Source organism: Pangasianodon hypophthalmus, chromosome 19, assembly GCF_027358585.1.
Source record: "Pangasianodon hypophthalmus isolate fPanHyp1 chromosome 19, fPanHyp1.pri, whole genome shotgun sequence".
Taxonomy (NCBI): domain Eukaryota; kingdom Metazoa; phylum Chordata; class Actinopteri; order Siluriformes; family Pangasiidae; genus Pangasianodon; species Pangasianodon hypophthalmus.
In genome coordinates, this window is record NC_069728.1 from 15,890,810 (window position 1) to 15,905,609 (window position 14,800).

A 14,800-nucleotide genomic window follows, 5' to 3' on the forward strand; every position below is an offset into this window, starting at 1 on the left:
ATTAGCCTAGAAAAGATAATGCCGATTTATAAAACGGAAAGATGTTTTCTCAGAATGTTTGCCTATTTCTTCTTTCTTTCCTTTCATATAATCTGTGCACTAATTAATCTCTTTTGACAGTAACCTGCACAACCATTTTCAGGGAAGTCATTTTCAAGGAGTCTCCCATTCATAAAATAACACTGGGTGATAAAGCTGATATTAAAAAAAAAAAAAAAAAAAAGCCATTGGTGAATAAAAGATCTGGATTAATTAGCACTAGATCAAAGCCTCGTGTTTTTTCCCCCTGCACTCTCTGCTCTAGCCACATGTGGTCCACAGGCTCGGCCCAGACATGTGGTTTTATTTAGCTTTGTGGAAAGGTTAAATACGAAACTTGGATAAGGAAAAAAAAAGCACTGGATCTTTTTATATGATGAAAATTTAAAAGTTTCAGAGGCACTTTAAGACATACATGTAAAAGCGTATCAGTCTTTTTCAGTTTGTAAGTAAGTCTTGGCATCAGATTTTGGCCATGATGCCGGCTTAGCCTTATTGCCTCAGTTTATGTGCGTGGTTTTGTGTAAAGCTAATTCTTTTGAGCAAAATGCCTGTACCAGGCCTTATTTGATACTGGCTCCAGACAAATTGTTGTGCATTGTGTCATTTTCAGATTATATGTGTTTAACAGCTTGTAAATAAAAAATACTCACAGCTCCCCAACAAAGTAAGAGCTGAAATTTAAATGTTAAAAAAAACCAAAAACAGGAGTAGAGCTTGAATTAAAAAAAAAAAAAACATTTCATCATTTCTTGTCATTATTAATGGGGATATGTAATGAGATGTGACTCATTACATATATGAAACTCTCATGAAAACATATCATTTATGAAAACATAACCACATGGAATATAACAAAGAAAAATCTTTATTGGTTAAAATAGCCATTTTTTTTTTTCACAGATTTGATTAATGACTTTTTTCGCTATCATGCATTTGCACACTGTACAACAGTGGGACATTTTCTCAACACTCTTCATCAAATAATCATAAAACTGTATTTGCCGTATTCAGTGGATATGAAATATCTTGGTATGGGCCTTCAAGGTCCAAACACATACTAAGGGTTACATGAAATCTGTTTTAATATAGAGATTGTTGGCCTGGTGTGTGGTCAAATAAATTAGTAACATGCATAACAGAGAGAACATGTTGCCACTTCTGTATCATACAACATCCTTGCCAAAGTCTCAGTGCAAACACCATTGTAGCTGAAAAAATATATCCAAGAACCTCCATGCTTTGAGTACCGATATGCTGTGATGTAAAGATTGCAAATCAAAACCTTAAAAAGGTCCAAAATTAAATGTAATCTACTAGTGTTTGGTAATTGTGGAGCTACATTGGCATATATCTCTTTTTTATTTATTTAAATGACTAAATATTAGTCCAGCTCTAACTAGCAGTCTTCTAAAAACTCACATTTGTGACACAGTTAGCTTGATTTACAGTACTAAAACTCTATCTCTCAAGCAGCACGATTACACTGATTTAAAACAAAAACCACTCACTACATGGGTAGAACACATATAACTAACTTTCCTCTTCCGTTCAACGAGACAAATAAGGAAAAGTGGCTTAATTTTAAAAAGAGGGAAATCATATAAAGCCTTTCTCTCAAAGTTGTTGTTTTTTTTTCAAACACAATTTAAAAAAAAAAGTAAAATAAAAATGAAAAAAAAAAACAGATCTTCTGCCCCACACCAATATAACAAACACAAAATAATCAAAACTAACACCACATATATTCAAAGTTTATCAGGAAAACAACAGTCCACTACGATTAATAAAAGCAACCTTTTGTTAATAAATGTATTGCCAAAATTTGGATTATTGTCAATAAATATGCAGTTGGCTCTAGTGATTTGTTATTGCTCTTACTTTTGTGTGAAGTATTATTCAGATGGATATGACCTTGAGTAGTAGTCAGTCACTGAGTGGTGGATGTCCTCTACTCTTTATGAATAAATAAATATTAATTCATGAACTTCAGCACTAGGAACCTACACACAACCCCATTTGACTAGACAGTGTCGAGGTCATAGAGATGAGGAACATGATGGGAAGGGTGTAAAATAATGGAGTATCGTATTTTTTTTTTTAAATTTCGGAAATGTTTAAATGAAACTTGCCTGCAGGATAAAACAACGAAACAATCGATCACATGACCAAGGATGAATTTCATCCGGGGGAAATGGGGGACTTACAGGAAGTGAACTGAATATGCTCATTGGCCTCTCACCCCGTCACCGGACAGCTGTTAAAGGCATGTTAGCGCCGCTAGTCTTCAACATTGACGTTAATTAACACATAGTACCTCCAGCAGTGTGAGTAATTTTACGTCTCTGCATCTAGAGTCTAGTGCGAGGACAGGACACAGGACAGTGTCCTTTCCCCGGGTGCAGGAGACAGTATTTTTCTCTCCGTCTCTGCACCTTCTGTCCATTTCTTTAACAGACTGGCACAACGCAAGCATGGCATGGGTTAGCTTTTAGACATCCAGGTCGTCAGGCCTGGCTCGGCTGCTCACACGGCTGCTTGCGCGACTGGCCGGTCTCGGCTCAGTGAGCGCCAAAGGCTGCATCTCACCGCCCACCGGCGCCCTCTTGTGCTCGTGACCATCATCAGGGTAGTCGAAGGCATGCGCATGCGAGTTGGAGATGGTACTGCCGTTGTGGCCCAAGCGCTGACGCTCGGTGCTGTAGTTAGCCCAGTTCTGTTCACTCGCCTGCTTGTTGTAGTTGCGGCAAGAGTTGGTCCTCTCGCCTGTGGCTAGCTTGTAGCCTGGCGGCGACATGGGAGACAGTGGTGCTGTGGGTGATGAGCATCCGTTGTAGTAGGCATACTTGGTGCCTGGCACGTCCTTGGGAGGGTGGGTTAAGGTGTTGGACTGAAACTGACCCTGTTTTCCCTTGACACGGTCCTTGATACGCTTGAAAAATACATAGAAGAGCTCAGCACCATTGAGCACCAGGGAGACAAGCGACACCACCAGCATGAAGATGATGAACACCGTCTTCTCGGTGGGACGCGACAGGAAGCAATCGACACGATGGGGGCATGGAGAACGCTCACAGGTGTACACAGCAGACAAACTGAAGCCATAGATGTACCACTGGATGAGCAAGAAACCAATTTCGAAAAGAGACTTGAAGAGGATGCTGACTACGTAGGTGCGCAACAGGGCACCCTTCATCTTCACCTTGCCATGCTCCTCCAGACCATGCTTGAACTTCTTCAGCTCAATGCGTTTCAGTGGCCCGTCCACATCAGCGCCATCATTCTGGACGGCGCGCAGCTCTTCCTCCTGCCGGTTCAGCTTCTGCTCTTTGCGCATCAGGTAGAAGACGTGTGCCAGGTAGAGGAGAGTTGGCGTTGACACAAAGATGATCTGCAGCACCCAGAAGCGGACATGAGAGATGGGGAAAGACTTGTCGTAGCACACATTCTCGCAACCTGGTTGCTGAGTGTTACACTTGAATGCAGACTGCTCGTCGCCCCACGCCGACTCCACGGCTGTGCCCAACACCAAAATGCGGAAGATGAAGAGTACGGAGAGCCAGACCTTGCCTCCGGCTGTCGAGTATGCCTGTACCTTGTCCAGGAGCCGGCCCAAAGCACTCCAGTCACCCATCTTGGGGCGTGTTTCTGCTACAAAAAAAAATGTTAAGATTGTTATAACATTTCTGTGCTAGATGCCACCAAAGCATCTGAAGATGATATAAAGCTGTCTCTTCCTTAAAATCCTGTAAATGTGTAGCACACAGTCATGTCTTACTCAGGTCCTATTTATGTGTCTAGGGATACACGGTACAGCATATATATTTACTGATTTTTGTATCATCTCTTCAGGATAGTTGTCATGGAAGGCCTTCTTTCAGGAATAAGGTGCACTCTAAGAACTTTACCAACAAACCAACTGATTAAAAAAAAAAGACAGACGATCACACACACAGCGATATATGACTATGCTACTGTGAATTGCATCAGCAAGTGCTTGATAATGCTTCTCATAAGTTATACTAAAAAAATGTAATCGATTAGTGCCATAACTCCCAAGCACCAAATAGATCTTTCAACAACATGTGAAATTTTCTATTTTTTTCTCTTTTTCCTAGAAGAACAGATGTTTTGTGATGTTCTTAGTAAATTGTCAGCAGCCGGTGCCTATAAGGCCCAAATGGCGCTCTCTCTCTCTCTCTCTCTCTCTCTCTCTCGCTCTCGCTCTCTCTCACTCTCACACACACATCTAGACACAAAACACAGACAAAACTCCAGCAGAGAAACCATTTAACAAAACTCTGAGCCTCAGCAGTTTGGGATCAAAGCACCGCTTCAGCCCATGGAGTAGCAGAACGCTCACCATCTAAACCAAGAAACGTGAGGAATGCATAAGAACAAATAACGCCTATATGCTTTAGATGGTCTATTGATGGGACATTTAATGTCAGCTATGTGATAACATGAGACTAAAACGATAATTGTACACTAGACACATGGATACAGTCTGGTTTGACTGGAGGAAAAGGAAATTTACAGTAACTATGTCTAAACATTTCTTATGAATCATGTTTGTGATTATGGATTTTTTTTATTTTTTATTATTGAGTTCCCAAAACAATATAATACATTTACTCTTTACAATCACTATGTCCCAGTGGGAATGTTCATATGCGCCTTGTAACCTGTAAGAAAGTAAATCATGACTTTATCCTTCATCTCACAGACATTGTAAAGATTCCTTCAGGGATCTACAGAAGTCTAAGCACAAGTCTTAATCCCAAGAACTGCACTCTCATAATAATAATAATAATAATAATAATAATAAGTATAAAGTAGCTAGAAGTGGATAAAAGTGTAGGTGACTCCTGGTCACGTACCTGAATGGACAGCGAGGAGGAAGAGGAGAGGAGAGCCGAGCCCTGGAGGACTTTCTCCGGCAACTTCCTAAACTCCGACTCGGTTGGACTGAGAAACTGAGGCTCACTTGTCAAACTTTCCTCGCTTATAAGAGATTGTTGGTTGCCAGATTGGGAACTTTAACGCTTAGTTTTTTTCCACTTGGGGAAAAGGTGTCATTTAGCATTTGGACATCCTTTATGTTTATAAAATTCATAAGCTTATTACATTTCTTGTATTACAGCTTAAACATATTTGGATCGAATTTGTGGAGTTTGAAAACTTTTTGGTGTTTTAAAAGTTGCCCCAATCTGGCAACCCCGAGATGTGCGGCTGATTAGGGAGAAACTTGTAAGACGGCACGCGAAATCACATGATTCCTGCGTCATAATTTTTTTGGCTCTTCTTACCTTCTTACATTTTTTGACTCTTCGTGCATTCTTACAAATTTAGGGGTACTTTTTTCTACTTATCCTGCCAAACTAACTCAAACTCCCAACACTGTCTGAATTATTATGAGCTCCTGACACAGGGCATAGGGTTTATTCAGAGCAAAGCTGAATTACAGTATTAATGTACAAAGACATTTTACACACAATAACAATAGTTTTAGTCACATCTGATCTGAAAGACAGTCCCTTTGTCAGATTGATCTGTGCTTATAGTATGTTACTGCACATAAAAAAAATGGTTTTATAGTAACAAAATAAGGAGATATTTGCATATAAATAAAGAGGATCAGGATATAAATGACAGGAAAACTAGTCTATGAATGTAATAAATTGCCTAAAACTGATTGGAAGAGTCAAACTAGAGTCAACTCAACAGGTACACTGCGCCATCTGGTGTACAAGTAAGATCATTATTTCACTGTGATGATCTACACTCACCAGTCACTTTAATAAGAACATCTGCATATTTATACAGGTATCCAATCAGCCAATCATGTGGCAGGAGCACAATCATGCAGATACAGGTCAAGAGCTTCAGTTAAAGTTCACATCAAACACCAGAATGGGGAAAAGTGTGATTTCTGTGCCTTTAACCGTGGCATGGTTGTTGATGGGCTGGTTTGAGTATTTCAGAAACTGCTGATCACCTGGGATTTTGACACACAACAGTCTCTAGAGTTTATACAGAATGGTGTGAAAAACTAGGCTGAAACTCCTTGTTGATGAGAGGGATCATGGAGGAGAATGATCAGACTGGTCTGAGCTGAAAGGAAGTCTATAGTAACTCAAATAATCGCACTTTACAACCGTGGTGAGCAGAAAAGCATCTCAGAACACATCAAACCTTGAGGTGGATGAGCTACAACAGCAGAAACTGTATCAGGCTCCATTCCTGTCAGCCAAGAGCAAGAATCCGAGGCTATCATGAGTACAGACTCACTGAAACTGGATAGCTGAAGACTGGAAAAAGTTTTTTTTCTAATCTTTAACTGTCCAGTTTGATGTGTTGTGCATTGTAAGATGCTTTTCTGCTCACCACGGTTGTAAAGAGTGATTATTTAGATAGTTACTATATCCTTCCTGGCAGCTCGAACCAATCTGACCTCTCTTATCAACAAGGCATTTCCACGCACAGAACTCAGGCTCACTCAGTGTTTTTTTTTTTTTTTTCACACAGATCACACTTTTTCTTCATTCTGAAGTTTGATGTGAATATGACCCTAAGTGCTTGACTTGTATCTGCATGATTTTATGTATTGTCCTGCTGCCACATGATTAGCTGGTTAGATAACTGCATGAATGTGCAGGTGTATAGCTGTTCCTAATAAAGTGGACGGTGAGCGTATATTAGCCTATTTATTAGCCTAACATTTTTTACAAATCAGTTGCTGGGTTTAGCGTGTTGGTGGTTGGGGATGCAGACCTGAAAGGGAACAGGCAGGCAATTTGCTGGAATTTTCCACTGCATCTGCTGAGACAGAGTGGAAACCAGAAAAAAGTCAGAATTAAAATAGATCAACTGCAACTGCAAGAAATGTAAGTTCATCTTTAAGTTATCATTTAATTGCACTTTTCAAAAATTATATTTCATGTAGTTTGGCTTGATAACATGGCATGTTAGCCTGCTGACAAAAAAGTACTCTAGCTAATGTTATTTGAGGGGAAGACATATCTGAATTGGCTTTTTGGTAATAAATAAGACAAATTATTATTTTTTTTGTGAGAAATTTTTTGTGAGAAAAGTTTCTTACATAATTATATTTATATTATTAAATTTGTTACCAAATTTTGTGCTCCTATGTTATGTCTAGGTAGTTAAAAATATTGCCTCATGTCTTTCTGTAACTTTATCTCAGATTGCTGGCTAGCACTGGAGTCAGTCTTCTAATACTGTGTTTGATATTCATAGCTCATGATTTCAAAATGGACACTAAGTTATCATGTTTTAGTCGAGTCAGACTGCTTTCATAGCATGTGTTTTTGAGCGAAGTGACTAAAACCTCGCAACACAGTTAATTTTCCTGACAAGTCGCGTTAAACAAACCAACCCAGCATGCCGAGTTTCCAAATTTACCCCAAATGGGTTATTTTTAACCCAGCAATTGTTAGAGTGTAGTTATGCATGTAGATTTACAGTTGTATTTCTTCAGCAGCGTTATGGCTCCTGTATGCACAATACTTCTCCATGACTCCATTCACGCCTTTCAGTTTAATGCTTTCTGCAGCTTCCAGGCTTATTGCACCTAATCATTGTAATGGGTGTAATGGGATCTAATATGTTGTTGAGCACCACTCTTTCATGTTCTGGCCGTCTTCTTACTCTACAACAAAGCAAATAGCACACTTCTAGCACATTCAAGGCCAGGGAAACGCATGCAACCGCAAGCATAAAGATAATAAAGATGGTCTTCTCTGTGGGTCTGGACATGAAGCACTGTGTGACCACTGGGCAAGGGGACTTGTTACATTGGAATTCAGGTATCATTACAAAGCCGTACAGGTAATACTGGCCAACGATGAAAGCAACTTCCAGGATGATTTTGAAAAACAGCTGTGTCAAGTAGCTACACAGCAACCTGCCCTTGATTCGGACTTTGCCATTTTCATCTGTGTATTTTGGTGCCTTGACTGACTGGTTGCTCTTGCGCATCTCTCTAAGCTTGTTCTCCTGGTGGATGATGTGGATGGCGTGGCCTAGGTACAGCAGGGTTGGAGTGGACACGAAGATGATCTGCATGACCCAAAAGCGGACGTGTGAGATGGGGAACTTCCAGTCATAGCAGATATTCTCACAACCCGGTGTGAGGGTGTTGCAAATTAAATCAGATTGCTCATCTCCCCACACATTCTCAACTCCTGCGCCCAGAACGAGGATCCTGAAGATGAGATCTTCCAGATCATCCAGATCATCCAGATCTTTCCAATGACGGTAGAGTGGGACTGCACCTTGTCCAGTAACGTGGAGAGAAAACCCCAGTCTCCCATTGTGTTTGATGATCAGGTTTACTCTAGAAGATTAAAGGGGAAAGAGTCATTAAATTATCTGGTAGAAGCCTGGTCTGGTATCACTGTTTATGAATGATCCATGTGTTATTTGATTCCACAGCATTTTGTGTGGTGTGTGTACTTACTTTCCTCATTTTCCAGAACTGAAGTGAATGAAATCAAACTGAAGTGTTTTCCAGAAGCACCAAAATCATGCTAGTATGGGCAACATATTGAACACACTCTCTATCAGTTCATATGATCTTAACCTTACAACTGGGCCCTAAATTTATTCAAAATTTGTTGAACTGTTTTGAAAATTAATTATTTTGTAGGATTTTAAATTGCGTTTAGACATTCCACATATTTCTAATACTGGTCTGCATTTGTTCAGTCTGTGAAGATTTAGATATAATATGTCCAAAATGAAGAATTTGTTCATCAAAATAAGAAAACCTAAACACAACACAATCCAATTCATGTTAATAAATAATTCATGTAGTGTTGATTCCTTATGATCTCTTAAGTTCCACAAAAGTATCCAATTTTAGGTAATACTACTAGCCTGCTTTTTTCCATGCTGGCCTCCAGAGGTCAGACTTGTCTCATTAGTGATGGACTTTTCACCATTCCACATATCCCTCTCTCATTAAGTGTATTAATACTCACCCACCCCAGGAATGACCACTATGTAGTCTTTATCTGCAGGGTTGAGTTGGATGTGGGGGGGCAAGTTAGGGATCCTTCAGTGTTTGTGATCATTCAGTGTTAGTTTAACAGTGAAAACAATGCAAATCCATATTTGTTGAGACAACCTTTTGTCTTCAAAAGAGCATCAGTTTTTTTTTTGTTTTTTTTTTTACTGTCTGTTGTTTCAATAATGTTGGAATACCTGCCACATTTCTTCTGGCCATCTCAATTCATTTTTGTCTCAGACAGCCTCCATATTTTTATCTTACTTCGAAATTTATATTCTGTAAGAATATACAAAAATGTATAAGAAAGTACTTATCTTGGACAATTAATTAGAAAAAAATGGACTCACCAAGGGCATGGGGTGGGGGGTTACAGCGGGACAATGAAAATAATATTTCTTGGTTCCTTAGAGCATTAATAACTCTAGTTATGTTTGTAACTGTGGTTTTGTGAAACCTGGATAACCACCGGGGCAGTAATAATCAACTACTACCTATTTAATATGTATTTCATTAATTCCATTAACATAACTTACATAGATTGCACATGTTTTAAAATAACTTGAGCAATTTAAACCTAATCCATATGACAGGCAGCAGAGATGGTTGCAAGTGCAGGTAAGCTTTAACAGGTAATAAATCCAAATTGAGAAAAAGACAGGTTTGGGTCAGGTGATCAGCAAACAGATTGCACGAAAAAAAAAAAAAAAACAGAATCAAAAACCAGAAAACCAGAACAAGACCAAAACCAGAACAGCACGTGCACAAAATATAAAGCTTGGTTTCATATCCTTGTGAGTAAATTCAGCAAGAAATTTCGCCTTGTGTATGAGTCTATATTATTTGTGTGTGCGTGTGTGTGTGTGTGTGTGTGTGTGCTTGCTTGAGTCCAGGTTTGTGCAATCAGTAATCAGTTGACCTTGACTGTAAGTTCTGAGTGACTGTGTGTGATGGGAAATGGAGTCTGTATCTGCCACGTTGTGATGCTTTGGTGTGAGTCAATGGCCAAGTCTATATATTCTATATAACAGAATTATATAAATTATTAGAATTTGCTGCTAAAAGGTTAGCTAAACAGTCAGTTCCACTTACAGTACACTTATGTCTTCATTTATTAATGTCTAATAACCCAGCACTTCTCCTAAACATCAGTGACTGTGGTCAGCTGGATATGTTCACATGTTTTAACTCATTTCCTATAGACTAATAAAGATCTGCACCCAAATCATAACACTTCCTGGTATCATAACATATGATTATTACACTAGATGGCAGGATGGATTAGACTGCAGGGAAAATGAGAAGCATATAGCAGTCATCAAATTACACTTCCACAAAGAACTTTCCTGCCTTACAAAATTCAGTCTGTGTATTGTTTCTGTGGCGTACAGGTTTATCTTTCATATAGATTTTATCTTATCTTTCATTCACTCATCAGGGTTGCAGTGGAGCCAGAGTTTCAGGAACGCCGGTTGCAAAGCAGATATGCAGCTTGGGTAGTACAGCAAGCCACCTCAGGGTGACAAACATTCTCACTTATAGACAATTTAATAATAAGTGATATTATTATTACAGTTCAATGTGCTTTACAAAGAAAAACCAGCATATTGGAAGAAGTAGTTAACATAGAAAAATGCAATGGAAATTCTAAGGATAAATGTTTGTAAAAAAAAATAAGAATTTGAGATAAAAATAATGAGTTGGGTTAAAAAAAAACAAAATGTAAAAAAACAAATGTAAAAATATATTGCAAATATTTAGCATAAATTTGAATTAATTCATAAAAAGAATTTATTTTTAATTGTTTTGTTTAATTAATTGTAAAATTATACAAACCATATAAAACTAGGGAAAAGCTAGGAAAAGTGACCGGCCCACTTAATGGCATGGAGATGTGAGGCCGTCTTTCATATTAATTTATCTGTTAGTGTGTGTTTTTCATTTCAGTTTGTCCATATGTTTAGACCCAGAATTCCGTAAAGCAATTCCCTTGGTTAAAATTACAAAACTTACATTTAATTACATTTAGGATTTGTTGAGCTGCAAACAATCTTATTTGTTGTCCAGGGATTTTTACAATGAATGGCCAGTTAAACAAATGATTTTTGTCCAAAGAGTAGAAATTCACAGAAGTATCACTTACTTTGAAATTCATATGACCCTTTGCATAAACTGAAGTGGCTGAACTGGAGTTTATCTGTGGGATTAAACGAGGCCTTTAAGAATAGAGCCTGCCTTTAAGGTCAAGCTATGGTTCACACCTCACTCCTACACTCCTTGTTCATTTCCTGATAACCGCCAGACATGGCTGCTAATTTACTGACACTAACCCTAGCTATGATCGTACAGCACGTATTAATTCTTCTGACATTTTACGCTTTATAAAGAAATAGGGAACTACTTTTGTCCACATTTCACAACATTCCAGCATTTCTTGCTATGGTTCATCTGGAGGTGGTGTATGTGGGAAAGCTGTTGTGTAACCTGTAGCATGTGAAAGGTTGTGTGTGGGATTGTCAGGATTTGGCTGGGGTGGGGGTGGGGGTTATGGTAACATGCCAATACCTGAGGTCTGATGTGTGTGTATGCCATCTGGTTATGCTTGTATTAAGTGTACGGCATACAGTATTCTCATGAGATCATCACTGTTTTCCCAGTAACTTTATGTTGGGGACTGAACAGCCCCAAGCCTTATCTTTACACCTGGAATGCCAAATAAACATCAGCACCATGGACAAGGTCATGTCATGTACACCGGACGATAACCATAAACAAGTTCATGTGTTCCCATATATTCCCAAATATTCACAGCTAAAAGGATATGAATATGCCAACCCTTCTAAACTGGCATCAGTAACATGCTGCATTATGGTTTCTTTAACTAAATACAGTGAACCATCCAGCTTGGTGTGCAACATTAACATGCCCAGCTGCAAGAATGTGTGCTATGATCACACATTTCCAATCTCTCACAGTATCTTCTGGGTTCTCCAGATCATCTTTGTGACCCTAGCAACATTGGTCTACCTCGGCTACATCCTGCCCATGATCCACAAAGAGGACGAATTGAAGCAAATGTATACTGAAAAGCGAAGAACCAAACTCTGCAGTTACACAGAAAACAACAGAAACCTTCACTACAAAAGGATCCTGCCGTGCATCTACATAACTTGTATATCAATCACCATTTTCTTTGAAGCAATCTTCATCATCAGTCAGTGCTGGTTTTTCAGCTTCATGATGCAGTCTAGTTGTGTGTGTGTGTGTGTGTGAAGAGAAGACCATCTTTATCATGTTCATGCAGGTAGTGGTGTGTGTCTCATTTCCTAATGTAGCAAAGATTTTTTTTATTTGATCTGTCAGGCTTCCATGGGAAAAAGTGTCAACAGAAGTACTGTGTAAGTAAGTAAAATGACGCATTGCTGAAATCAAATTAAAAGCATTCTGGGTTTATTGTCCTGAATGAAATGAGTTATAATGCACTACTAGAGAACTAGGAGTGTGACAATACAACAAGATAATAATAATAAGATCTTTTTGAAATTCCAAAATGCCTTGATCTATCAAAAACCATACTACTGCACTGCATAGTTATAGTACTCTAAATAAGCCATACTGTCACACCGCTAAGGACAACAACACTACCAAATATTGTACAACCCCATAAAAAGATGAATAATTGTCATGGTTAAGACTCAATCTCCTAATTCATAGTGATGAATTCTGACTCTTTTCAGTGAGATGAATCATTTATTTCAGCTTGTCATGTGCATGCTACAACTACACAACTCATAACACCACACGGCCAACAAACACGGCCACCAAGGACTCCAATTCCCATCACGCACAATCCCTTTCACCTGATTACTGATCAGCACACCTGAACTCAATCACACACAGCGTATAAGGACTCTCGGTGCACTCACCTAGCTGTGAGGTTTGCATTCTTTGTTTCTCTACCAGTCGTTACCAATCCTTGCATTCTTCTCATGGCCTCTCTTGTTTTTGATCATAGTTCTGTTTTTCTCAATTCTGACTTTTGCCTTGCCCTGTCTATGTTGTTTGCACATCGCCTGACCATTGCCTGTTTTACGAATTTGACACTCCCTGACATTTTGGATCTTGTTGGAAGCTTTCTGAATAAAGCTGTTGTGTACCTGCATCTGCATCTGTATCTACTGCCTGATGCAGCTCACCAATAAGAGTGTGATCTTTTGGCTCCCAAAAAGCTCATTTTCTAAACTGAACAATTTTCCATTGCATTTTAGAAAAATTATCTTTAAATAGTAATAACCAATAGCCTTTCCTAATACACACAACTACATACAGTACACCACCTCTTACAACAAGCAGCATTGAAAGTCACACACACAGCTGAGAATCGAGCACATGGCTCGTTACACACTAACAAATCGGGTTAGATTTTGAAAAATGGTTTCCATGGAAGCATTTTGATTAAATAAACCTGCAAAAAAACACTGCGAAAAGCAGACAGAAGAAACAGCCCAAAGGGCCTTCGAGAGATGGGATGGAAGAAGGGCTAATCAGGATGGACAAACTGGAAGCGAACAATCAGTAGGCTTCACATCCATCAGGAAAAGACAAAGTGTGGTGGTCAAGGCTGCAAGCAACATTGCACTGCTCAGGCAGGTCAGACAAATGGGATCCTAAGCTGGGACGAAAACCACAGTGATACTGGGTAGAAGATAGTGAAGGCTAGGCCGGAGGAGAGTAAGGAGGAGGAAGGAAAGGAAGGTGATGACCCCCAAGGTGAGTACACTGAAGCAGCACCGCAGAGTGACCCAGGGGTGAGGCTAAGTCAAAGAACAACACACCTCAAGAACGCAGGAAAAGCAAGATGAAACGACCCAAATTGAGCAAGGCTGAGGAGTGGAAAAGGCTGGATGAGCATCTGGTTGGGCTGCTCCAAAAAACTCTTCAGCCAAGTTGAAAATTTCTGCAGCCAAGTTGAAAGTGTTTCGCATCTGACAGAAGTAGAGAGCAAACTTCTTCAGAAATGACTTCAGACACACATGTGAGTTGCTGGAAGAGAAAACCAGTGCAGCACTGAACCCTCGAGGGAGAGCTGGAGGCACACATTCACACCCAATACAGTGATGCCACAAGGATCGTATCTCTGGTTACATGCAAGGATGGAACGGGCCAACTGGGCACAGCACCAGGGGCTCAAGGAGTCAGTGGGCTCCAAAACCAGAGCCTACACATAAAGTAGCTTTTATTAACAACCCAAAAACAAAGGGTCAAAAGTCTCCTTGAAAAACTGAAGAAATAGCCTAAACATTAACATTGAAGACGTCACAAGAAATAAACCATTACACCTACGTATAAACCATTACACCTACCAATCATTACACTTACAAAGTGAGTGTTTATAACTTTAGTTTTCTGTAGGGGCCATTGTCTCATAATCCATCCCTGGTTACATTCCAAAACCTGCAGAACCATCAACCATTTTTGACGTTTTACCTCCAAAACTGAGTGAGTTCAGGCAAGTCGTCCTAAGGGGCAAGATCAGCCCCAGAGCTAAATGGCATAATATACAAGCTATATAAGTACTGCCCAAAGGTGCTAAAGCTGCTAGGGACCCTCATGCAGGTTGCTTGGACCATGCAGAGCATTCCATCGGAGTGGCGAAGAGCTATGGCAGTCTATGTTTCAAAAGAAGAGAATGCTAAGAACACCAGCTAATTGAGGAGCATAGCACTAGTG

The 14,800-nt window shown here is 39.5% G+C and overlaps 1 protein-coding gene and 1 pseudogene across 2 annotated transcripts; both read right to left on the reverse strand.

Annotated features, from left to right (window-relative positions):
- Positions 1–889: 889 nt before the first annotated feature.
- Positions 890–5,071, reverse strand: gja1b (gap junction protein alpha 1b). 2 transcript variants are annotated; one of them, XM_026923260.3, is made up of 2 exons: positions 4,920–5,071; positions 890–3,690 (listed from the first exon to the last, which is right to left on the reverse strand). In XM_026923260.3, the coding sequence occupies exon 2, from the start codon at positions 3,671–3,673 to the stop codon at positions 2,531–2,533; it is 1,143 nt and encodes a 380-aa protein (XP_026779061.1). In that variant the 5' UTR covers positions 3,674–3,690; positions 4,920–5,071; the 3' UTR covers positions 890–2,530. The 2 variants fall into 2 exon arrangements, with proteins under 2 accessions (XP_026779061.1, XP_026779062.1); XM_026923261.3 differs by having other exon boundaries at positions 890–3,687; positions 4,920–5,021.
- A 2,449-nt stretch (positions 5,072–7,520) lies between these two features.
- On the reverse strand, positions 7,521–8,393 carry LOC113531925 (gap junction Cx32.2 protein-like; annotated as a pseudogene).
- Positions 8,394–14,800: the final 6,407 nt, after the last annotated feature.